The 25,363-nt window shown below is 35.8% G+C and overlaps 1 protein-coding gene across 1 annotated transcript in view; it reads right to left on the minus strand.

The window, feature by feature from the left end:
• The window catches only part of ARMC4 (armadillo repeat containing 4), a 188,229-nt gene that overhangs the window by 74,433 nt on the left and 88,433 nt on the right, over positions 1-25,363 (minus strand). Inside the window, exon 17 of the mRNA XM_030322654.1 lies at positions 11,435-11,549. Within this exon, the coding sequence (XP_030178514.1) occupies positions 11,435-11,549 (115 nt within the window). The remainder of the gene's footprint in view (positions 1-11,434; positions 11,550-25,363) is intronic.

Consider the following 25,363-nt stretch of genomic DNA (forward strand, 5'->3'; position numbering starts at 1 on the left):
TATTATTTTTCATACCACCAAGGAAAACACTACCCTTTAACCTATGATGCAATGTGAATTATAAAACACTTCCCTGGGGTACTGTGTTTGAATTTCTACCAATAGGTCAGAGGTAACTTTATTTTCTCTCCCTATGTGAAAGAACATTCTAGAAAGGCTCAATTGTTTTGTTTAACCTCATTCTCTATTTTAACACTGGAAACTTAATTGAGTAATGTTACACATTTTTGTTACAATGATATTAAAAAGGCATACAGAATGTAATGTGCACCTCCAAAGGGTTTGGCCAACAGTGCTAAATAATGTTGAATTAATGAAGTTATAGTGAAGATATGCCTAGAGATTAAATTAAATCATTGCTAACTTTTACTATTATATTAATTATATTGATTTTAACCTTTAATTTTATTATATGCATGTATTGTCACAAAGCTCTTCAAGGCAAAATGAAAATTTAAATGTAAATGCTTAAGAAGTGTAAAGCCAGTCCAATTATTAATATTACAACATGCTCCTCTCAGGCATCATTTTATATGCAATGGCTGTCTTTCACACTTACTTCAAGGAAGCCAATGGAAGTAATAGAAGATGTTGTACCTGCTTGGGTATAGTACATGGATGAAACAGGGATAACAACTGATTCTGGGGTGCCTGGGTGGGTCAGTCAGTTAAGCAGCATTCCAAGTTACTTAACAAGTAAATTCCAGTTACTTAACATAAAATGTAATGCTAGTTTCAGGTCATGATTTTGCGGTTCCTGATAACATGAGCTCCACATCCACCTCTGTGCTGTCAGCATAGGGTCCACTTCAGGTCTTCTGACCCCCTCTCTCTCTGCCCCTCCCCACCTCACACACACGAGCACTCTCTCCGTCTCTCAAAAAGAAACATAAAAAAACCCAAAACTGATTCAATCCTCAGATTACTATGTCATAGATTAAAAATGGGATCAAAACCAAAACAAAACTTTTTCTGTTCTTGATTTGTGATTCATTATTGACATAAGCATTGAAAAACCAAAGAGATCAACAACTAATGGATTTGAATTATTGGTTTAGCATGAAAAGGATTACTCAATAAAATATAAAACATTGTCGAAAACTTACTAAAATAGATACAGCAAGACCCAAATGTCTTAGTGCGGCTTATACTGTATTTCAGAAGTAGAAATGCTTCAAAATTTGAAAATTTGATGATATGCATTTCATTTTCAATTCTTTTGTGACTTTTGAAAAGCACTTTTTTTGTGAATTTTTAATTTTTTAAAATGTTTATTTATTTTCGAGAAAGAGGGAGACAGAGTGTGAGCAGGGTCTGAGCAGGGCAGGGGCAGAGAGAGAGAATGGGAGACACAGAATCCGAAGCAGGCTCCAGGCTCCGAGCTGTCAGTACAGAGCGCCATGCAGGGCTCCGACTCACCAATCATGAGAACATGGCCTGAGCCAGTCAGATGCCTAACCGATTGAGCCACCCAGGTGACCTATGAAAAGCACATTTTTTTTAATTTTAACTTTTTAGTTTCTCTCACTGAAGATGGCAAATACTGATGGAAACAAAACGCTAAAGGTAGAATTTTACTTCAAAGTTTCTAAAACTTAGAGAAAGTTAAATAATGAAAATTTCAAGAGATTTTTAAAGCTTCTTTCTTTAAACATACTCTATTATTTAGAGCAGTTTTATGTTCATAGCAAAACTGAGCAAAAGGTACTGAGGTTTCCCATACCCTGTCCACGCACATGCACAGTGCCTCCCATTATCAACATAATCAATGGTACCCACCATAGATTTTTTTAAAATGTCTTTGGCACACCAAAGATATTTTTAAAATACCCCTCTAAAGCGGTACACTAAATGATATATTTTTAAAGGTTTGCAGTATCTACATTTTTGAAGTTCTTAAAGCTTAAAACAGCCCTAAGACTTTTGGGAAATCCCGTATTTTCTGGAGCAATTTTTCTGGGGCTTTTCTTCACAAAGGAACCGCCCAGAAAAATCTTCTTGGAAATGAAATGAAAACTGTATAGACTTGCTTGCTGATGTGGGTGGCAGCTGTATTGTGGTGGAACCACAGCACAGGATGTGGGGGCAGAACTGGGGTTCATATTGTACCTCTAGTTATGTGATCTTGAGCAAGTTATTAAATACTCTGATGACTTTCTCCTCAGAAGCAAAAATAATTGGTTGCACAGTGAATTGAGATGATGTATGTGAAAGGCTATAGTTTACACATATAAATAATGATGGTTATGGTGAAAACAGTAGAATGACAGTCTAGTGTGAAAAGAGCTAAGTACTATGCAACCTGCTTTACAACATAAATCTGGATGAAGAATTGAGAGTCCCAGAGGGAAACATCTCTAGGGATGACCGTGTTAACTAAAGTAGAAACTCTGTGGACAAATTCATCTATGGGGCCATACTACTTCTTTTTCTGTTTTTTGTTATCATCTATTTGTTTATTTTTGAAATCATTTTAAGTTTTTATTTAAATTCCAGTTACTTAACATACAATGTAACGTTAGTGTCAGGTGCAAATTATAGTGATTCAACACTTCCAAAATACAGCGATTCAATGTTAAATTCCAGTTACTTAACATACAATGTAATGTTAGTTTCAGGTGCAAAATATAGTGATTCAACACCTGGTGCTCATACAGCAAGTGCTTTCCTCAATCCCCATCATATCATTTCATTTATTTATTTTTTATCCTGATAAGCGTACTCTTCAATCCCCATCCTCTATTTTCTCCATCCCCCCGCCCCATCTCCTTTTCGGTAATTATCAGTTTGTTCTGAAGTGTCTGTTTCTTGGTTTGTCTCTATTTTTACTTCGGTCATTTGTTTTATTTCTTAAATTCCAGTTATGAGTGAGATCATTGGCATCTGTCTTTCCCTGATTCACTTATTTCACTAAGCATTATACTGTCTAGCTCCATCCTTGTTGCAAATGGCAAGGTTTTATTCTTTTTATGGCTGAACAATATTACATTGTTTAAATCTACCACATTTTCTTTATCCATTCATCTATCGATGGACATTTGGTCTGTTTTCAATAGTTTGGCTATTGTAAATAGGGGTGCATGTATCCCTTTGAATTAATGTTTTCGTATTTTGAGGGTAAATACCTAGTAATCTCATTTCTGGATTTTAAGGTTGTTCTATTTTTAATTTTTTGAGGAACATTCATAAAGTTTTCCACAATGGCTGTACCAGTTTGCATTCCCACCCACAGTGCAAAAGGGTTCCTTTTTCTCCACATCCTCACCAGCAACTGCTGTTTCCTGTTTTTGATTTTAGTCATTCTGACAGGTATGAGGTGGTATCTGTTTATAGTTTTGATTTTCATTTCCCTGATGATGAGTGATGTTGAGCATCTTTTCGTGTGTCTGTTGGCCATTTGTATGTCTTCGAGAAATGTCCATATCTTCTGCCCATTTTTTAAATGGATTGTTTGGTTTTTGGGTATTGAGTTATATCAGTTCTTTATATATTTTAGATACTAAACCTTTATCAGAGATGCCATTTGCAAATATCTTCTCCCAGTTCATAGGTTGCCTTTAAGTTTTATTGATTGTTTCCTTCCTGTGCAGAAACTTTTTATTCTGATGGTCCCAATAGTTTATTTTTGCTTTTATTTCCCTTGCCTCAGGAGATACACCTAGAAAAATGTTGCTACAGCCAATGTCAGAGAGATTACTGCCTGTGCTCTCTTCAAGAACTTTTATGATTTCCTGTCTCACATTTGGTTCTTTAATCCATTTTGAATTTATATTTGTGTACGGTGAAAGTAAGTGGTCCAGTTTTCATTCTTTTGCTTGTGGCTATCCAGTTTTCCCAACACGATTCATTGAAGAGACTGTCGTTCTCCCATTGGATATTCATTCCTCCCTTATGAAAGATTAATTGACCTTGTGTCCATGGGTTTATTTTTGGGTTTTCTGTTCTATTCCATTGATCTATGTGTCTATTTTAGTGCCAGTACCATAGTGTTTTAATTACTGCCACTTTGTAATATAGCTTGAAATCTGGAATTGTGATAGCTCTAGTTTTATTTTCTTTTTCAAGATTGCTTTGGCTGTTCAAGGTGTTTTGTGGTTCCATACAAGTTTTAGGATTGTTTGTTCTAGCTCTGTGAAAAATGTAGTTGGTATTTTGATAGGGATTGCATTAAATGTGTAGACTGCTTTGGATACTATAGGCATTTTAACAATATTAGTTCTTCCAACCCATAAGCATAGAATGTGTTTCCATTTCTTTGCATCATCTTGAATTTCTTTCATTAGCGTATTATAGTTTTCAGAGTACAGGTCTTTCACCTCTTTGGTTAAGTTTATTCCTAACTATTTTATTATGTTGTAAATGGGATTGTTTTCTTAATTTCACTTTCTGCTGCTTCATCATTAGTGCATAGGAATGCAACAGATTTCTGTACACAGATTTTGTATTCTGCAACCTTACTGAATTCATTTATCGGTTATAGTAATTTTTTGGTGGAGTCTTCAGAGTTTTCTATACAGTAACATGTCATCTGCAAGTAGTGAGGGTTTTACTTCTCCCTTACATACTTGGATGCCTTTTATTCCTTTATGTTGTCTACTTGCTGTGGCTAGGACTTCCAGTACTATGTTGAATAAAAGTGGTGAGAGTGCACATCCTTGTCTTGTTCTGGACCTTAGTGGAAAAGTGCTCAGTGTTTCACCTTTGAGTATGATGTTGGCTGTGGGTTTTTCATATAAGGCCTTTATAATGTTGAGACCTGTTCCGTTTAGACCTACTTTGCAGATGGTTTGTATCATGAATGGATATTGTACTTTGTTGAATGCAAAAAAAGCATCTATTGAAATGATAATATGGTTTTTTCTTTTCTCTTATTCATGTGACATATCATGGATCGTTTTGCAAATATTAAACCATGCTTGCATCTCAAGAAAAAAATCCTACTTGATTGTGGTGAATGGTTTTTAAAAATTCATTGTTGGATTCAGTTTGCTAATATTTTATTGTGGATTTTGACATCTATATTCATAAGAGATATTGGCCTGTTGTTCTCTTTTTTTGTGGTGTCTTTTTTTGTGGGGCTATACTTTTTAACTATTTAATGGAAACTATGGATTAAGCCCTGGGAAACTATGCTCAGGTTTCTACCAGTGGATCAGAGGTAACTTTATTTTCTCTCTCTATGTGAAAAGACCATTTTAGAAAAGCTCTAACATTTTTTTTTGTTCACTAACCTCATTCTCCTTTAATATTGGAAATTTAATTGCATAAATAAATTTTGATATGGCCATACAACAAAATACTACACAGCCAAGACTTAGACAGGGGTATGAAAAGACATATATAGAGAACAAGAGAGATATTTGCAATCCATTGTTAAGGAAAAAACCCAATCTAACACTAAGTGATGGTTATCCCTGAGTACTGAAATTACAGGTAGTATTTTTCCTTTGCTTTTGTTTTTAATGAAAAAACATTTTTTTTAAATTGTGGGAAAAAACTCATAAAGCTCCTTGTTTTTATTTACTTTCTATATTTTACATAGTAAGCATGTAACCATAGGTAATCATGTAAATCTTGAGGTTTATAGCTCTTTGCAGCGGTTGCCTTAAAAAAACAACCCTCCATTATTTGCATATCTTAGACTTGGGCTATCCAAAACAACAGCCATTAGCTACATGTGGCTATTTAAATTTAAGTTAATTAAGGTTAATTTAAATGATTTAATGAAGTTAAATCTTAATATAATTAAAAACTCAGTTTCTCAGTCTTACTAGTCACATTTCAAGTGCTCAATTACCACAGGCGGCTAATGCTTACCATATTTGAAGAGTACATTTTGATCATCATAGAAAGTTCTATTAGAGTGGTCTTAAACCATGGTTTGATTGGTATATGTATAAATTATGAGATGCTATTTTTTTCAGTATTATAAATGTGCTTTCTTCCTTTTGCCTTTCTGAGCACATGGCCTCTTTCATACTCTACCCCTGAGGTATCCTTCTACCTTGGGAAGATGAATTTTGTTTTGTAAAGATGCAAGGAAAGAGACCCATGTAATATTCATTCACTTTCTGATCCTAGAAAATAGGATTTTTCAAAAAGAAAAAAGGCTTGCAAATCAGGCTATTTTCTTGAGGAAAGATGTTCTAAATTTCCTTCTTTCTCATTTCAAGGGCCAAAACCAGTATACTATACCAACAGTCTTCAAAATTTTTGCTCACAAATCCAAATACATTTTTGAAAACATATGTATCCTCCTCATCTATTTCAAATTGATATCTAAAAATGTTCATCATAAATTTAATCATAGAAGATATGTTGTCTTACATATATGCCATCAAAATTTTGACTCTGAATATTTAGTTAGTTTACTTTATGGATATATCTTCTGTATTACCTAATCAGAAAACCAGTCTTCATTGTTGAAATAATCAGCCAAATTTTACTTATTGTCAATTAGGAAAAGTCTGACTTCATTTTTTTAAAATTCACATCAGTGTATTAATTCAGATTCTTTTGATATTTTTCTCACTTCTGAATTCAGTGATGATGCTTTATAAGATTAAGGAACAGTGAGAGCTTTCCTTCCTTCCTTGCTTCATGCCTCCCTCCCTTTCCTTCCCTTCCCTTTCTTTCCTTCACTTCCCTCTTCCTTCCCTTCCCTTCTCCTTCCCTTCCCTTCCCTTCTCCTTCCCTTCCCTCTCCTCCTTCTTCCCTTCCATATCTGCTACACACACACCCTCTCCCTCCCTCTCATACCTTTCCTATACTAATCATTCCTTTAGGTGTCTTCTAACCTTCATACTGTCTCCTTCTCTTAACAGCTAAACTTCTAGAAAGAACTATTAATTATCTTTACATCTATTTCTCCCCTTATTTCTTACCCCATTGCCATTTGACTTAAATTCTCTGTTCTCAATTAAAATGTCTATGAACAATGATCACTTACTTTTTCATATTTTTTCATACTTGTTTTGGTTTTCAAAGGTAAATAACCTCCTAGGGGCAAATGATATTATTGAACATGCTCCCCCCTTTCTTGAATGTGTTTCCTTTTTTGGCTTTCTTGTCACCCTCTCTTTTTTTTTTTTTTTAATGTTTATTCATTTTTGAAAGACAGGGACAGAGCACAAGCAGGGGTAGGGCGGAGAGAAAGGGGGACACAGAATCGGAAGCAGGCTCCAGGCTCTGAGCTGTCAGCACAGAGCCCGACGAGGGGCTCGAACTCACGAACCGCGAGATCATGACCTGAGCCAAAGTCAGATGCTCAACCGACTGAGCCACCCAGGCGCCCCAACCCTCTCTTGATTATTACCTATCACTCCTTAGTCTTCTTCTATGACTCCTCTTCATCATTACCCTTCTTCCCTTATTCCACACCGTCTGCCTGTCCTCTACCCTTCAGACTTCAGCTACCTCTGGTATGTTGATGATTCTCACATATCCATCCATCTCTGGTCCTGAGTTTTCTCCAGACACCCAGATTCATATACTCAAGTGACTGGCTAACTCTATCTAGATGAAAACAAATCTGCCATCTTTTCCTCAAATCACGTTCTCATGTTTTTAAAGTTACTAGTTCTTAGTTGACAAAGTTAAAATATAAAAACAAACAAAAAACCCCTCAAACTCTCTCTTGATCTCCTTCTCGCAGCCAACATCCAATCATACACCAATTTCTGATTCTGCTTCACAATTATTTCTTATATTGACTCTTTCTGTTTGCCCACATTGGCACTGTGTTAGGTCAGATTCTAACTGCTTCCACCTGAACCACTGCAATAGCCTAATTAGTCACCCACTCATATTTTCTAATTAACCAATAAGCTCACATCACTTCCTTGTTTAAAATTCTTCAAATGTTCATGTTACCTAAATGATAATGCATACAGAAGAGTGTAGTTATTGGTAAGAGTAGTGAACCAATCAGGGCGCCTGGGTGGCTCAGTTGGTTAAGTGTCTGACTTTGGCTCAGGTCATGATCTCACAGGTTGTGAGTTTGAGCTCCACGTCGGGCTCTGTGCTGAAGGCTCAGAGCCTGGAGCCTGCTTTGGATTCTGTGTCTCCCTCTCTCTCTCTGCCTCTCCCCCACTTGTACTGTCTTTCTCTCTCAAAAATAAACATTAAAAAAAAAAGAGTAGTGAACAAGCAGAGATCATGCGTCTGTTTTCTATCAGGAGTGATAAGATGGGGGCCGAGGTGTCCTCTTCTTAAGAAAAATTCAAAGACACTAAGGTAGTAGCAGTAGAGAATGTGCAGAGGGCAGGTAAGATTCAACAGAGGTGAACAAGTAGGAACTCTTTACGGAGACTTGGATCCAGTCTAGGCCCTGGGGCCAAGGGCTGAAAGACAAACATGTTGGGTTGTGTCTGACTATGGTTCAGTTTAGGTTGCTAGCACAGGAGACCAGTCAGATATTCAGGACAGATATCCAGGACAGGGGGTGCCTGGGTGGCTCAGTTGGTTGAGCATCTAACTCTTGGCTTCGAGCCTTGCATCGGGCTCCACACTGACAGTGCAGAGCCGGTTTGGGATACTCTCTCTCCCTTTCTCACTGCCTCTCCCCTGCTCTCACTTTGTCTTAAAAAAAAAAATCCTAGGCAGGAATAATAAAAATGAAAATACTAAAATGTCTCTTACAGAATGTCTTTGTCTTTTTACAGCTAGCGATAGATAAATAGGCAGATTTGGAGTTAAAAATCCACAAGAATAAACGACACAATTTACACATAATAATAGCACTATGTTCATTTTGTATCTATATACACAATGGCATCTCATCGATGAAACAAAATTAAACTGTATATTTAAATAAGATTTTATTTTTGATGATGATTGAGAATGAACCAGTATCTATAACATCCTTCTCCAGGAAAAGTAAAGACCTTTATTATGTGTTTACCTATTACTTTATACTATGTAACATGTTTTTGGAATCATCTGGTAGTTTAAATTCAGATTGTTACTGTGATTATACTGTCTGCTTTTATTTTACTTTATGTCATTTCTTTATTTTAAAGAAATTCTTTTTTAAAAACTTTATAAAATTTGAAAGCCATATTATCAACACAAATTTATATTTAACTCAATTCCAGTGAGTTATTTGCTTATTATTGTATCTATAACTAATGTTATTCTCCTGCTTAGAGTCTTTTGTTTTGCTGGAACATAGTCTAAAGTTTTTTATTTTTATTTTTTCAGAGAAGGTTTATGGAGAATAAGCTTCCTGAGTCTTGACATTTCTAAAAGAAAAATGTCTTTATTCTGTTCTTACTCCACACTCACTTGAATGCTAGTTTTTATAGGATATAGATTCCAGGATAAAAATACCTTCCTCTAAAGACAGTAGAGGATTTGTTCCATTTTCTTTTACAATTTATTGTGAACAATTTTGAGTCTAATACTGGTGTGATCCTTATTCTTATATAATTTTTTCCTTTCCTCTAATTTCTGGAAACACCGTATTTGAGTTTGTGTCTAGGTATAGATAGTTCTCTTTGTATTTTCTGCTTGGCACTAAGTGCATCTTCTCAAACTGAAGACTAGAATCTTTCTTCAACTCCTCGATTTACAGATGCTTCCCTTTTTTTAATGATGATTTTTTCTAGCCTTCCACTGCTCTCTTTCCTTTCATGTATTTTCTTGTGCTATTTTCTTCTTACTTTTACTTTACATTATTATTTAGTAGACTTAAACTTGCAGATAACTACTCAGTCATACCTAATATTTGTCTCTTCTATTAAATTTATTGTTTTCTCAAATGTTTTTAATTTCCAAAAGCCTTTGTTAATCTATAAATGTATCTTTTTTTTTTAATAACAGCCTTTTTAGGTATAGTATTTATTCCCCTTGGGTCATTCTGAGGATCTAAATTTTTTGCTCATTCTGAGGATATAAATTTTTAAAATTTCATGTTATAGTCTGTTCCTTACATTATCTCTGTTTCCTCTGAAGTTAACTCTGCTTTTTAGTACTGGCTTGTCTTAAGTACCATTAGTCTTCCTTAAATATTTGGTGATCCTTAGTTGTTCATATTTATAAGTGAAGGACTGGGCTGATTAGTTCAGGTAACTGATAAGGATATCCTTCAAAGATAGGTAGTGGTATTTCCTCAGTAGGTTCTTCCTTGCTCCTTAAATAGTATTTAAATTTTGCATTTAAAATTTTTCTTTGGACCTTATAGAATAGGAATTACATTGTGTATCTACTTCTGAAAGTTGGGGTTTTTTTGTGCAATATGTTTATGAGGTGTGCTGATACTGATGAATCCATTACTGAAATACATTCCTTTTCTACTGCTGCTCTGTATGATACAGTATGACCATAGTATCATCCTGTTGTCCATTTTCCTGTAGGTTGACACTTGAGGTGTCCGTGCTATAAAAAAAATAGTTCTATTGACCAGTTTGTAACAGGTCTCCTTCTATTATTAGTACACACCACAATTCACTTTTTACAAAAGATTATTGCTAGTCACAAATATTTAGGATGATATTCAGAGTCATGTTAGATTTATTACAGGAATAAAATCCTTTAGATAAAAATATTCAACAGAGAAAAACATCTCTAGCAACCAGGAACTGAAAAGGCAATCTCTAAATCTATAGAAAAAAATTTAAGATAATAGAAATAGGCTGAAAAGGGATCTTTAAAGAAAATAATAAAATTTACAAATGAAGAGCTAAAAGACTTCAGAAACTTTCAGTCTTTTTTTTTTTTTTTTTTGTCTTATAAAAATTTTATTTTTGGGCTTTATATCCAGTATTTACTGACAGCTAAGAAAAGTGGAATTCATGGAATTATTTGACTTTTTCAAGGTAACAAAGAACTTAGTGATCTTTCACTGTCATATTTCAGGCTATATAAATAAGATAGAAGCAATTTTATGCTTCTTAAAGTAGCAGGTAAACACAGGCAATTTTCTTATCACCCAAGAGATAAGAACAGTCAACTTTTCTTCCCCTTGATTTTACCTGGGGTACCTTTTTCTTTTTCTTTTTTAACGTTTATTTATTTTTGAGAGAGAGACAGAGTGGGGGAGGAGCAGAGAGAGAGGGAGACACAGAATTTGAAGCAGCTCCAAGCTCTGAGTGGTCAGCACAGCGCCCGATGCGGGGCTCGAACCTACAAGCTGTGAGATCATGACCTGAGCTGAAGTCGGACACTTACCTGAGCCACCCAGTGCCCCTGGGGTACCTGTTTCAATTGCACCAACCAGGCAGAAGTTGGTAAGCACTGCCACCTAAGCCTAGTTTGATTTGGCATTTAAAAACTAACCAGGAAAAGGCATTGCTCATATGGCACAAACATTCAGCACTTTTCTACCAGATAAGTTGGACCAAAATTAAGTTGAAAGTAACTAGTGACCTGTGATGACATTATTCAATACAGTATTAGATATTTTAGAATGGGCTGATTTGCAGTCTGTTCTTACCTTAGTGTTTTGGATGCAGGGACAGAGGGCCCATGCTGCACTGGCCTTCACTTCCGGGTGAGGATTCTTCAGAAGGGACCACAACAAACGAACTCCATCTAAGCGATCAATTATCCTATTTGTGAAGCCAAAAACAGAAGAATAAATTTTAATTAATATCTGAAAATGAAAACTTAAATGGCCTTTCTATCCACACAACTCTACTTTTCTCCTTTTAACATTTTGCTTAGATTTTTTTCCCCAAAAGTTTAACAATAGCAGGAATATAACATGCTGCTGAACTGTCAGTGTGGATTTCGGTTTTAAATTCATGACACAGAAAGCAAGCTCCATGATAATTATGATTCACATAAACTCAAAATCAAGCCATGTAATTTTTTAATTAGCAGTACACAGACTGTTACCTAAATGTCAAAATACTGGTTTCTTTCATATAGTAACATCTATATACTTTCCAAAACAAATATTTATGCCTCAAAACTGTGAAGTTACCTTTTTTATTTGGTCTATGTTTAATTGACTTACCTTACCGTATGACATATTTTAAACTCCTCCAGTCCTAATCTAGCATTAGGAATTAAAATCATTACACCACAGTGCACCCTTTGTTAGGCACGGATAACACGTAACTTGTTTTCCATGTGGTTCCTTCCCAGCAAGACTAACATTGCAGACTGTGTTATAATTACTTAAACACACTGTAATCAAAATATCTTCATGACTAGCTGAAAAATGAATTATCATCAGAGTCATCTCTACACCATCTGTCTTCTGTTTATATATCAATCAGTCCAGGGAGCATAACCTTGCATTAAGGTCCATTGAGTACTTGCAGTTGAGAAGGTGGCCAAACAAAACTTAATATCCTCAACAAACATGGCTTTGTTCGGAAAGATGCGTTAAACTCAACGCAGATGAAAAAAGATAAAAAAACATCAAAACTCCTTTGATTTTTAATCTCAAGTTGAGTTAAACACATGTAGTATTTAGCCCCAGACAGAATAAATACTACCAGCTTAGAATGCCATTCAAATTCTTTTTTGAAAGTTGACATAAAGACGACTACATTTCTTGATTATCTGAGATGAGTTTGCCAGGGGGAAAAATGTATCACTCCAAAGGGTCCAAGTATGAGATCAGTTTTGCATAACCTTATAAAATAATTGTTAATGCAAGTAGCTTATAGTAAGACATAAATTGTCTCCTTAGAGAATGACTTGTAGTAAGAAAAATGCACATTGAGAAAGTATTTTAACACAAAGTTTAACTTCAGCTTTCTAAACCTAAAGCTTTCTGTCAATAGCTGTCAGTTTTCTGCTGACGGAAAAAGTTTGATTTCTCAACTGATGGAAAACGTAAAGAGACTGAGCACTTCACAATGAAAGATTTACTTTACAAAGTTAAACAATCTTACTGCTTTACATATACCACTGAAAGCATAATTGTTGCTGATCCTTGGGTCTCTGTATTTATTCACATGCAATTTCTCAATGAACGATAAGTCTGTCCTGCCCTCTTGTAAATGTAGCAGTAAAACTTGCATTAGTAATATTTAACTGTACAGTGCTGGACATAACTTGACATACAGCACAAGTCATTTGCATGACACACCTTTCCAGGTTTTTTTTTTAATGTTTATTTATTTTTGAGAGAGAGCTCATGGAGCAGGGGATGGGCAGAGAGGGATGGAGACAGAGGGTCCGAAGCAGGCTCTGTACTGACAGTGACAGCAGAGAGCCTGATGTGCGGCTTGAACTCACTGTGAGATCATGACCTGAGTCGAAGTCGGATGCCCAGCTGAGCACCCCATGCATCCCCAGGTTTTCTTAAAGGAGGGATTCAGTGTGGGCCCCCCAGGAAAAATTTCACAATTAACTATTAAAATTCACTATTAATTGTAAAGCTAGATCTATTGTCCCCAACCATTACCTGAAGCCTTAGGCAACTCAGTGGCTGCGTAGTTGTAAGGGCTGAGGATTGTGACCCCATTAACTGATGCCTTAAAAGACTCAGCACAGCACAGAATAATAACCTTAGATGAGGAAAACATGATTGAATCACATTTATAAATATAGGAGCTAACAAAGTCAGGGGGTAGCAAACTTCAGGGTTTAACTTTGTCCTTTCCATTTTCCTTATTCTCTGTTTCAAGTTATTTACTGATGACTTTTACTTCATGATAACCCAAGTATCTGCCCCTTACATCCCTGCTCCTCCTGCCAACACCCTAATTCTGGTCTTTACCACCTCACATCAGGATGGCTATTGTAGTTGCACCCTTGATTTGGGGGCTTCAATTTCTGTCAGGTCCATCCAGCCTATAAATTCCTGTGACATTAATCTTCCTAAGGGAGCTTCTGGAGCTTCTGTAATAGCTCCTGGAGAGCAGGGCCTCAGGGATATTCATTCTGCCATCACACCACCTAGCATATTCAATAAATGTGTGCACTCCCAGGAGAAACTTTGCAATGGTTTCCTATTGCCCGTATGGTAGTAAAATCTTGATTCCTCACCAAAACCAATAAGATACCTAGGAATAAACCTAACTAAAGAGGTGAAAGGCCTATACTCTGAAAACTATAGAACACTTATGAAAGAAACTGAAGAGGACACAAAAAAATGAACAAGCATTCCATGTTCGTGGACTGGAAGAACATAGTCAAAATGTGTATACTACCCAAAGCAATCTACTCATTTAATGCAATCCCTATCAAAATACCACCAGCATCTTTCACAGAGCTAGAACAAACAATCCTAAAATTTGTATAGAACCACGAAAGACCCTGAATTGCCAAAGCAGTCCTGAAAAAGAAAAACAAAACTGGAGGCATCAGGATTCCAGACTTCAAGCTATATTACAAAGCTATACTCATCAGACAGTATGGTACTGGAACAAAAACAGACACATAGATCAATAGAACAGAATAGAGAACCCAGAAATGGACCCACAACTATGTGGTCAACTAACCTTTTTTTTTTTTAATTTTTTTAACGTTTATTTATTTTTGAGACAGAGAGAGACAGAGCATGAATGGGGGAGGGTCAGAGAGAGAGGGAAACACAGAATCTGAAACAGGCTCCAGGCTCTGAGCGGTCAGCACAGAGCCCGACACGGGGCTCAAACTCACGGACGACGAGATCATGACCTGAGCTGAAGTCGGACGTTTAACCGACTGACCCACCCAGGCACCCCTGTGGCCAACTAATCTTGACAAAGCAGGAAAGAATATCCAATGCAAAAAAGACAGTCTCTTCAACAAATGGTGCTAGGAAAACTAGATGGAGACATGCAGAAGACTGAAACTGGACCACTCTTATATCATATACAAAAAAAAATTCAAAATGGATGAAAAGACCTAAATGTGATACAGGAAACCATCAAAATCCTAGAGGAGAATGCAGGCAGCAACATCTTTGACCTTGGCCACAGTAATTCTTACTAGACATGTGACCAAAGGCAAGGGAAACAAAAGCAAACATGAACTATTGGGACCTCAAGATAAAAAGCTTCTGCACAGCAAAGTAAACAATCAACAAAAGTAAAAGGTAGCCTACCAAGGGAAAATATATTTGCAAGGTGACACATGTGATGAAGGGTTGGTATCCAAACTCTCTAAAGAACTGATCAAACTCAACACCCAAAAAGCAAATAGCCCAGTTAAGAAATAGGCTGAAGACATGAACAGACACTTTTGCAGATAAGATATCCAGATGGCCAAAAGACACATGAAAAGATGCTCAACATCACTCATTATCAGGAAAAAAAACCAAATCAAAACCATGATGGGATACCACCTGTTAGGATGGCTAAAATTAACAACACAAGAAACAACATTTGTTGGCAAGAATGTGGAGAGAGGGGAATCCTCTTGCACTGCTGGTGGGAATGCAAACTGGTACAGCCGCTCTGGAGAAGAGTATGGAGGTTCCTCAAGAAACTAAAAATAGAACTGCCCTATGATCCAGAAATTGCACTACTAGGTATTTAACCAAAGAATACAGAAATATAGATTCAAAGGGGTACATGCACCCCAATGTTTATAGCAGCATTATCTACAATAGCCAAACTATGTAGAGAGCCCAAATGTTCATCAACTGATGAAAGGATAAAGAAGATGTACCCCCCCACACACACTGGAATATTATTCAGCCATCAAAAAGAATATCTTACTATTTGTAATGACATGGATGGAGCTAAAATGTATTATGCTAAGCGAAGTAAGTAAATCAGAGAAAGACAAATACCCTATGATTTCACTAATATTTGGAATTTAAGAAATAAAACAGATGAACATATGGGGGGAAGGGGAGAGGAGAGAGGGAAACAAACCACAAGAAACTCTTAATGATAGAGAAAAAACAGGGTTGATGAGGGGAGGTGGGTGGCAGATGGGCTAAATGGGTGATGGGTACTAAGGAGGGCACTTGTTGTGATGAGCACTGAGTGTTTATATAAGTAATGAATCACTGAATTCTATACCTGAAACCAGTATTGCACTGTATGTTAACTAAATAAAATTTAAATTAAAAAAAACCCTGACTCCTGAACTCAGTCTTTAACATTCCAATGAGCTGATTTATTCCTCCCAATTCCCTGTATTCAGGCATTTGCTCATAAACTCTTGGGCCATCTACTAAACACTAAGTGCTCAGCATACAGAAATAACAGATACAGTTAATTCTCATTACATGGGGTATTTATGTTCTATAAAGTCACTAAAAACGGGAGATTAGTAAATACTGAACCACTGGTCTTGGGGGAAACACAAAATTTTCTTCCTGACAGCGTTTGGTCAGAACATATTTATCAACAGATCAATCTATAACCATGTTTTATGTGTGTGTCTATGTAAATCACCTTATTTAATATATACTGTTGATTCATTAACACTGGACCCACCTATGGCCAGCAGCACTGCAGTTCATCCTGAGCAATTCCTACCTAACACATATTTTGTCTGTAAGGCACATCACAACCTTCTTGCACTTGGGAACATCAGACTGGATAGCTCTTCAGCACTCTGCTTAGGGGCCATTTGAAACAGCAAAATAACCGACTCAAAACACAGAAGTGTGAAAATGTGGCACTATACAGGCTGTAAAAAAGGACACTTGTTTATAGTATGAAAGCTGAAACAAGAAGGCAGAGCCTGGCTTTGTTCAGCATCAGCTGGACAGCTGCATGAGGTGACTCAGATTTTTCCCTGCTCTGCACATGCGAAAGGGCTGTTAAGTATTGCTTTGGGCGTTACAAATAAATTTCAGCAGGGATATGAACTCACAAATACAGCATCTGCAAATTTTGAGGATTGTAACTGTCCTTCAGGAAAGTACGGTCTAATGAGAGAGATAAAGAAACCATTATAATCAATTATAATAAATGCTACAATACATGTGTGCATGGGGTTCCATATGAACACAAAGGGGAGACAATAGTTTACTCACAGGCTACAGAAATGTTCTCAGCTATAAGCCTTTCCCTATGCCATCCCCATCTTTTGCGGTAATAACCCATCTTCTAAGGTCTATAACAAAACCTCTCCCACAAATGCTCTGGCTTCTCCCTCCTTAAGCCTCTTTTGAGTTTTGCTCTCCCCCTTTCTGGTATTCATGACACAGTGCTTTGCCTTGTAGTGATGTGTCTATACTTCCCTCCCCATTATTATAATTATTGTGTAATTTCCTTGACAGCAGGAATCATGCACTATGCTTCAGGCATACTTAGCACAGCCATTGAAATATTGGTCAAATGGACCTGAAACAAGACAGTCTATGTCCAACGAATCAAAAATCTCTCCCAACACAAATACATTCATTTTTAACCTCATTCTTGCAAAGTACCTGTCCAAGTTTTAAATCTAACTCCAGAGTAAGTTTTCATTTGAAATTGACTTCAGTTGAAAGTACATTTTCATAGAATTTCTTTATAACTTTATTGTTTTTTTGCATATACAATGGTGGTCTTATAGGTAGCATTAATTTACACCACTGTCCATTGCGATGGGTCTATATCCTTTTGTACAGTTTTTAAATCTCATTAGCATCTTGCTCTGATTCATTTCTAGTAGTATGTAAACTCTTCCCATTTTTGTTATCAATTGAATTTTACATTAATTCTTTGACATTATAAACACAAAACTGACTTGTGTTTTCAAAATCTTCAACTTCACGGGGTGCCTGGCTGGCTCAGTTGGGAGAGCACCCAGCTCTTGATCTCAGGGTCTTGAGTTCAAGCCCCATGTTGGGTATAGAGCTCACTTAAGTAAATAAATAACTATCTGTAAAAAAAAATAACAATGATTTAAAAAAAAAACCAAAATCTTCAACTTCATCATAGAAGTCAAACTGTGTGGCTGGCAGAAAAACAGTTCTAGAAAGATGAAAGATGAATACATATTCATATTCTGGCTATTAAATCCAAACAAGCCAAAAATGATGTAGCTGCTTGTTACATTTCTTAATTGTGCTGTTGTTGTTGTTGTTATCATAACATTTGCTAAGACTGTTAAGAAGTCTGGCTGGCTTGCCCGCCCATTGAGGACACATATATGAACAAAAGTGAAGAGTCTGTGCCCACATGGTAGGCAATGCCAAGGTTGTAGAGTTTCTTTCTGACAATGCCAATGAAACTAGTTTGAAACCATAATTTTTCATGATTTCTAAAAATTTCACAATTTTCACTGAAAATTACACTGATAAATACTAATACATGACAACGACTTCTGCTAAATGTGGTTAGCCTAAGGAGAACACAATATTCTTATACCACATGAAAGGATGCAACTGAAATCCATAGGTTTTGAAACCAACTTGGCAATAATAAAAATGGAAACATGAAAAGGATGACAGAATTAAATAACCCTGTGAAAAGCTGTAATTAGAAAAGAACTGTACTCTTCTCTACAGATTCTCAGCGTTTTTATATCTCTATTATTTGAAAAATTCTATGTGAGATCAAATTTGAAGAAAAGTAGTGAATGTGACAGCCCCAGGAAAGGGTATGTCCCAGAATTTCTTGGCCCTGGTAATACAGGATGATAGTCTACCCTTTTATAGTTGTGTAAACAATATGATCAGAAAAGTTTTAGAAACATCTTCTTAGAAAAAAAATAATTCTTACAGTAAATATCAAGAGAGTGCCTGCAGGTGCCTGGCAATTTTTGAGGCATGGGGGAATTTTCCACCTTGAAAGCCAACAAATCCCTGCTCTATGGAGCTAATATTCTTTTGGGAAAACACATACAATAGAAAAGAAATAATCTGCATATTGTGTGAAATGTTGAAAAGTGACTGGAGAAAAATGAAACAGACAGGTGTGGTGGGATGGAAGTGGAGGGTGCAAGGAGAGTGTCCATGTGATAGTGACATGTGGCAGCAACCCTGCGGTGGTGAGGGAAGCTGGGATGGGGCTATGGGAAGGGTATTCTGGTACCTGGTGCAGTCCCTGGCTTGGAGAACTAGTCATTTTCAGTAAACATTAAATGAATGTTACTCAGTCATCATTACATTAATCAGATATTAGTGTTGGATCCTAGAGAACATCTACTTCAACACTTGTACTACACAATGAGAAAACAGAAGTAGAGTGCCTAACCAACTCAGTAAATGTTGGTTGTATAAGCAAATAAGACATAATTTATCTTTTCTTTCTTCTCTGTAAAAAAATGCACATGATCTAGATGACTTCATTAAAAACAGCTGAGGAGGGGCGCCTGGGTGGCTCAGTCGGTTAAGCGTCCGACTTTGGCTCAGGTCATGATCTCACGGTCTGTGAGTTCGAGCCCCGCATCAGGCTCTGTGCTGACTGCTCAGAGCCTGGAGCCTGTTTCGGATTCTGTGTCTCCCTCTCTCTGACCCTCCCCCATTCATGCTCTGTCTCTCTCTGTCTCAAAAATAAATAAACGTTAAAAAAAATTTAAAAACAGCTGAGGTATGGTTTGCTCAAAACAGCAAAATGGACCAACGCAAATGTTAGTATTTATGGTCACCACAATGACAAGACACCTATTCCCCTCACTACCCCTTCTGTTTTATAATCCACCTTTTAAACTCAGTATATGTAATGGAACCTCTAAGTCAATGAATATGGATTTATATTAATCATTTTTAATGACTAGATAGTATTGCTGTATTGATGCACCGTAATATATTTAACTGTCCTTTACTAATTGAAGTTAGGTTCTTTCTGGTTTTGCATAATAATGGAATAGAAGTAACATTGCAAAGGCCATCCCTGCATCCTTTTGCAATGCACTGCTTATCAGCTAAGGACAAAAATACTGAGAAATGGAACTGCTCAGTAAAGATTCTATATATTTTAATTTTTAAAATTTTTTTTTAACATTTATTCATTTTTGAGACAGAGAGAGAGACAGAGCATGAATGGGGGAAGGTCAGAGAGAGAGAGGGAGACACAGAATCGGAGACAGGCTCCAGGCTCTGAGCTGTCAGCACAGAGCCTGACGCAGGGCTCAAACTCATGGACCGCGAGATCATGACCTGAGCCAAAGTCGGACGCCCAACTGACTGAGCCACCCAGGCGCCCCTATATATTTTAATTCTTAATACATAAAAGACTGTTCTCCATAAAAGTTATGTCAATTTGATTCCACATCTACAGATCATAAGAATACCAGTCACCAGCATTAGCTACTATCTTGATTTTGCCATTAACTGCAAAATATCAAACATACTTAGAGTTTTAATGGTAAAATAAATACCAATAACACAACTTTCAAAACCTAACATGTTTGTGTCATCTATCAATATAAATGTGTGTTCATTTTTATAAACCATTTGCAAACAAGAGATATCACATCGATTCACAACTAAAATTTTCAAATTTTCATCTTTTAAAACAAAGTGCAATCTTTTACACTATCATTGTACCACTGTTGCATTTGAGAAAGTTAAAATTAGTTCCCTAATAGAACCAAATACCCAGTTCAGATTCAACTATTTCTAAATGCTCTGAAAACCTCCTTTACAGCTTTATAAACAAAACCTAGTTTCAAACAAGGATCATGCACTGTATTTCTGATATGTCTAAAAGTCTCTTTTATTCTGGAACACCTTTATGGCACTGACTCTTTAAAGAGATCAAGTCTCACAATGTGTTTGTCTTCCTCAAGGTGTCATTAAATTTCTCCTCTCTTCTCTGTATTTTCTACGAACAGGAAACTAGAACTAAAATCTGAGTTTGATTCAAATTACATATTTTTGGCAGAATACATCATGGGTGATACCATGTACCTCACACTGCACAACACACTGAGAGGCTCATAATGCCAGGTGTTCCACTCTTAGTGATGCCTGCCAAGTTTGGTCGTTTAACTACACTTATAACCACCATATATCTTCATTATAAAGACGTATGTTTCCATTTTCATTAAGTAACAATCTGTGTGGTGACACTTTGTCACTCTGAGAAGGTCCTGTCCCAAGAACATTTTCACTACCTTAAAGTTTCAGCATCCATTAATTATCCTTGCCAAAAAGAATTATTTTATTGGGAGTTACAGTGATTTTTTAAAATTCTGTCTACTCTATTTATTAACTGACATTCTTTTACAAAGAAGAGCTTCCTCTCATCAACCGGGGACTTAGTTACGCTATAGAAAGGCAGAACAAATGTTTAATCCTTTCCCTTTAATTACTAATTTGTTGAATAAGGAGTTACTGTAATGGTAATTTCCAGTGGAAGCAAAGGAGATTTTTCTTCTTTCTCTCTCTCTTTGTACTCTTCCTCAGGATTTAAAATCCTATGTAATTAAATCTATCAAATATTTCTTTTATGATTTTGACCTTTAACTTATGCTTAGAATAGCCATCCACACTACAAGATAATAAAACTGAATGTTTCTTCTGTTCTCTTATAACTTACTTTGTTTATACTTAAATCTGTTAATCATCTGAATTTTCTATAAGAAGGAAGTAGGGATCCAGTGTTTTTTTTTTTTATGGTCACTCTATGATAATAACCTAAATTAATTAAAAATGAAAAATAATTAGAAAGATTTTAAGTATAGTGGTTCAGTCTCCAAAGCAAGGGAAACAAAAGCAAAAATGAACTATTGGGACTACATTAAACCAAAAAACTTTCATACAGCAAAGGAAACCATCAACAACACAAAAAGACAACCTACTAAATGAGAGAAAGTACATCTGATAAAGGGTTAATATCCAAAATATTCAAAGAAATACAACTCAATACCCAACAAAGCCCCACAAATAATCTGATTAAAAATAGGTACAGTACCTGAATAGGCATTTTTCCAAAGAAGACATTCAGATGGCCAAGAGACACAAGTAAAGATACTCAACCTCATTAATCATCAGGGGAAAATGCCAGTCAAAACCACAATGATCCATCACCTCATATCAGTCATAATACCTTAAATTTTGATATGTAGTTATATTGATATATAGTGATATAGATATAAATATATATTTAGTGTATCTAAATATATATTTAATCTAGTTTAGATTAATATAGTTAATCTCTCCATACCTGCACAATTACTTGTTTGTTTTTAATAGTATGGGTGTGAGAGCTAGTGACTGAACAATAACCTACCAAATGCACATCCTTTAATTGCATAAAATAATTTGTCATTTCCCAATTAAGGGTCATTTATATAATTTGACTAAGATTATCTACTTTTCAAAAATGTTTATAATTGGGTTCAGAAGAAAGAAAATTCTGCAGCCAGAGACACAAAACTATTAAAAAACAAAACAAAAAAACAAACAGAAATGCTAGACGTGAAAACTGCAGCATAAGAATGAAGTATTTATTAGTTGGGCTTAATAGCAAACTGGAAATAGCAGAGAAATGAATCTGTGAACTTAAATAAAATAAAAGGAGAAATGAGAAAAAATGAAAATGAAGGAGAAAATATGAAAAAAAAAACAGAGTCCAATGTCTGTGGAGTATTATTACATGAAATATGTGTGCAATTGGAGTTTCAGGAAAAGGAGAGAGAGGAGAGAATAAGACCAAGAATACTTGTGAAGACAATGACCGAGGTCTTTCTAAAATCTATGGAAGACATTAATCCACAGCTCTGAGAAGCTCAGTGAAACCTAAACAGAATAAATACAAAGAAAACCACCCTGAAGCATATTGTAATCAAACAGCTGAAATCCAAAGATAAGCAGACGATTTTAAAACCAGCTACAGAAAAAAGATACATTAGGTATAGGGAAATATAATAAGAACAAAAGCTGACCTTTCACAGGAAACAATAAAAGCAAAAAGACAAGAGAATGGCATTTATAATGTACTAGAAGAAAAACAGCTATTTTTCCAAACCAAGTAAAACTATCCTTCAAAAGGAATGGTAAAGCCCCTTCCCTCTGCCTCCTGAATAACTCAGCCCCAAAATCATTATGTGGGGCAGAACCATGTAGGCACCCTCGGTAGAAGGTAAAAGTGCTTTAGTGGCCCCGCATGGGGTGTTAGAGCCCAAGAAGATGAAGAGGGAATCTCTAAGTGTAGTGTAAATCAGGCATGGGGTATCCAATCCTAACGTCATCAGAACATTCTCTAGGGGTACAACTCAATGTGGGAAGACAGACTCTAGCAGAAGGATAGCCCCCCTGAGAATCAGCCTGTTGTGTAATGATAAATAACCCTGAACAGGGTGAGGAGGGTAACAACACAGTAGAGCAGCCTACCATGGGAAATCAGAGACTGACAGAGGGTGAGCAGTGAAGACATACAAGAGGAAGGTGGCCCAGCATGGGGGACCGGAGCCTGAATAGCATAAAGAGAGCACACAGGAGCCTGGGCAGTTCAGCATGTTGAATCAGAACTAAAGCTGGGTGAGCACGGCATCTGCAAAGGGGACGTGATAGGGGTGAACATGGTTATATACAGGGAGCTGGGTCTAATAAGTACAGATGTGAATCAGTTTCTTACTACTAATGGAGAAAACTACAAAGATATAGAGAAAACTAGAAATAAATCTACAACCGTGGTGGACTGTTTTAACACCCCTTTCTCAGGAGCTGATAGTATAGGAAAAAATGTATAAAGATATAGAAGACTGAAAAACACACTTAACCAATCTGACCTCATCATCTTAAAAACACGACACACAACAACTACAGAATACACATTTTTCCCCTGCTCAAATAAAATATTTACAAAAACGGACCACATGTCCAGGTTATAAAGCTGAATATGAAAAAGTTAAAATCTCAGAGAATATAGTCTCTGACAGTTTTAAACTAGAAATCAATACCAAATTAACAGAAATTAAGCAACACTTGTAAATAACCCCTGGGCCAAAGAGAGAAATCACAAAGAAATTAATAAAATATTGTGAGCTGAATAAAAAGAAAACAGAATATTTATGAGATGAGCTGAAATAGTAGTTAGAGGAAAATATATAGCTTTAAATACTCATATTGGCAAAAGAATTGACCTATAATATCACAACGTTTACTTCAAGGGAACAGAAAAAGCAGCAAAAACTTAAACCTGAGATAAGAAAATAAATTAAAAAAATAAAAAGAAGATGAATAATACTGATAAACCACTAGAGCAAGGGTTGATAACTTTTTATATAAAGAGACAGTGAATATTTTAGGCTTTGTAGGCAACATATGATCTCTGTTTCATATTCTTTGTTTTGTTTTTGTTTTATAAATATTTAAAAATGTAAAAACCACTTTTAGTTCACATGTTATTAAAAGATGGACCATGAGCTGCTTCAGACTGATCAAAAAAGAGACACATGGAGAGAGAGAACACAAATTACTATCATTACAGAAACTACAAGTGATAAAATGATAAAAATAAGACAAGGACATTTATAAATAACTTTGTGCCAATTAACTAAACTTAAATGAAAACAAATATATTCATTGAGAAACACAAATTACCAAAACTGACCCAAGAAGACATGGAAAACCTAAATAGTACCATATTTATTAAAGACATATAATTTATCTTTAATACTCAAAACAAATAAATCACCATCAACAAAAATCCTTTCCCCAAAGAACTCCAAGTCCAGATGGTTTTGCTGGTGACCTCTACCAAACATTTAAGATAGAAATAATCCTACACAAACTCTATTAGAAAATAGAGATGAAAGATGATCTTCCAACTTGTTTTATAAGGCTACCATAACCCATAAACTAAAACTTGGCAAAAATATTATAAGAAGATTATAAATCAATATACCTCATCAGCATAAACATAGAATACAAAACACGAGCCAATAAAATCCAAGAATACACGAAAAGGGCAATACAACATGATCAGAGTGATTTTATCCAAAAAATGGAAGGTTGACTCAACCTTCCAAAAGCAATTAATGCAACTCACCTTGTTACTAGAACAAAGAAAATTTATCTGATAATCTCAAAAGCTGCAGAAGCAGCATTGACAAAATTCAAAACCTGTTTATGATTAAAAAAAAAAACCCTCAAAACAAACTAGGAATAAATGGAACTTTCTCAATCTGATAAAGGGCATCTATAAAAACCCTACAATTAATAGCACACATAATGGTAAGAAATTGAATGTTTTCCCCCCAAGATCAGGAAAGCACACAGATGTCTGCACTCACTTCACTGTAACAGAGGTCCTGGCCTGTGCAACAAAGAAAAAGAAATAAAAGGCATAAAGACTGGCGGGAAAGAGTAAACTGTCATTATTTGCAGATAACATAATTCCATATGTAAAAAAAAAACTACAAAATCTATAAAAAATTATTAGAAAGAATAAATGAAGTTAGCAAGGTTGTAAGAATGCCCAAAGATATATTTGAATATATACAAGTATATTAAATAACCACTTATATTCACTGCTTATAACAAATAGTTAGAAAATGAATTAAAAACTATTACCAATCACAATAGCATAGATACCTAGAAAAACTATAATGAAAATTATCCAAGACTTCTATGTTGAGA

This window comes from Lynx canadensis, chromosome B4, assembly GCF_007474595.2.
Source record: "Lynx canadensis isolate LIC74 chromosome B4, mLynCan4.pri.v2, whole genome shotgun sequence".
Lineage (NCBI taxonomy): Eukaryota > Metazoa > Chordata > Mammalia > Carnivora > Felidae > Lynx > Lynx canadensis.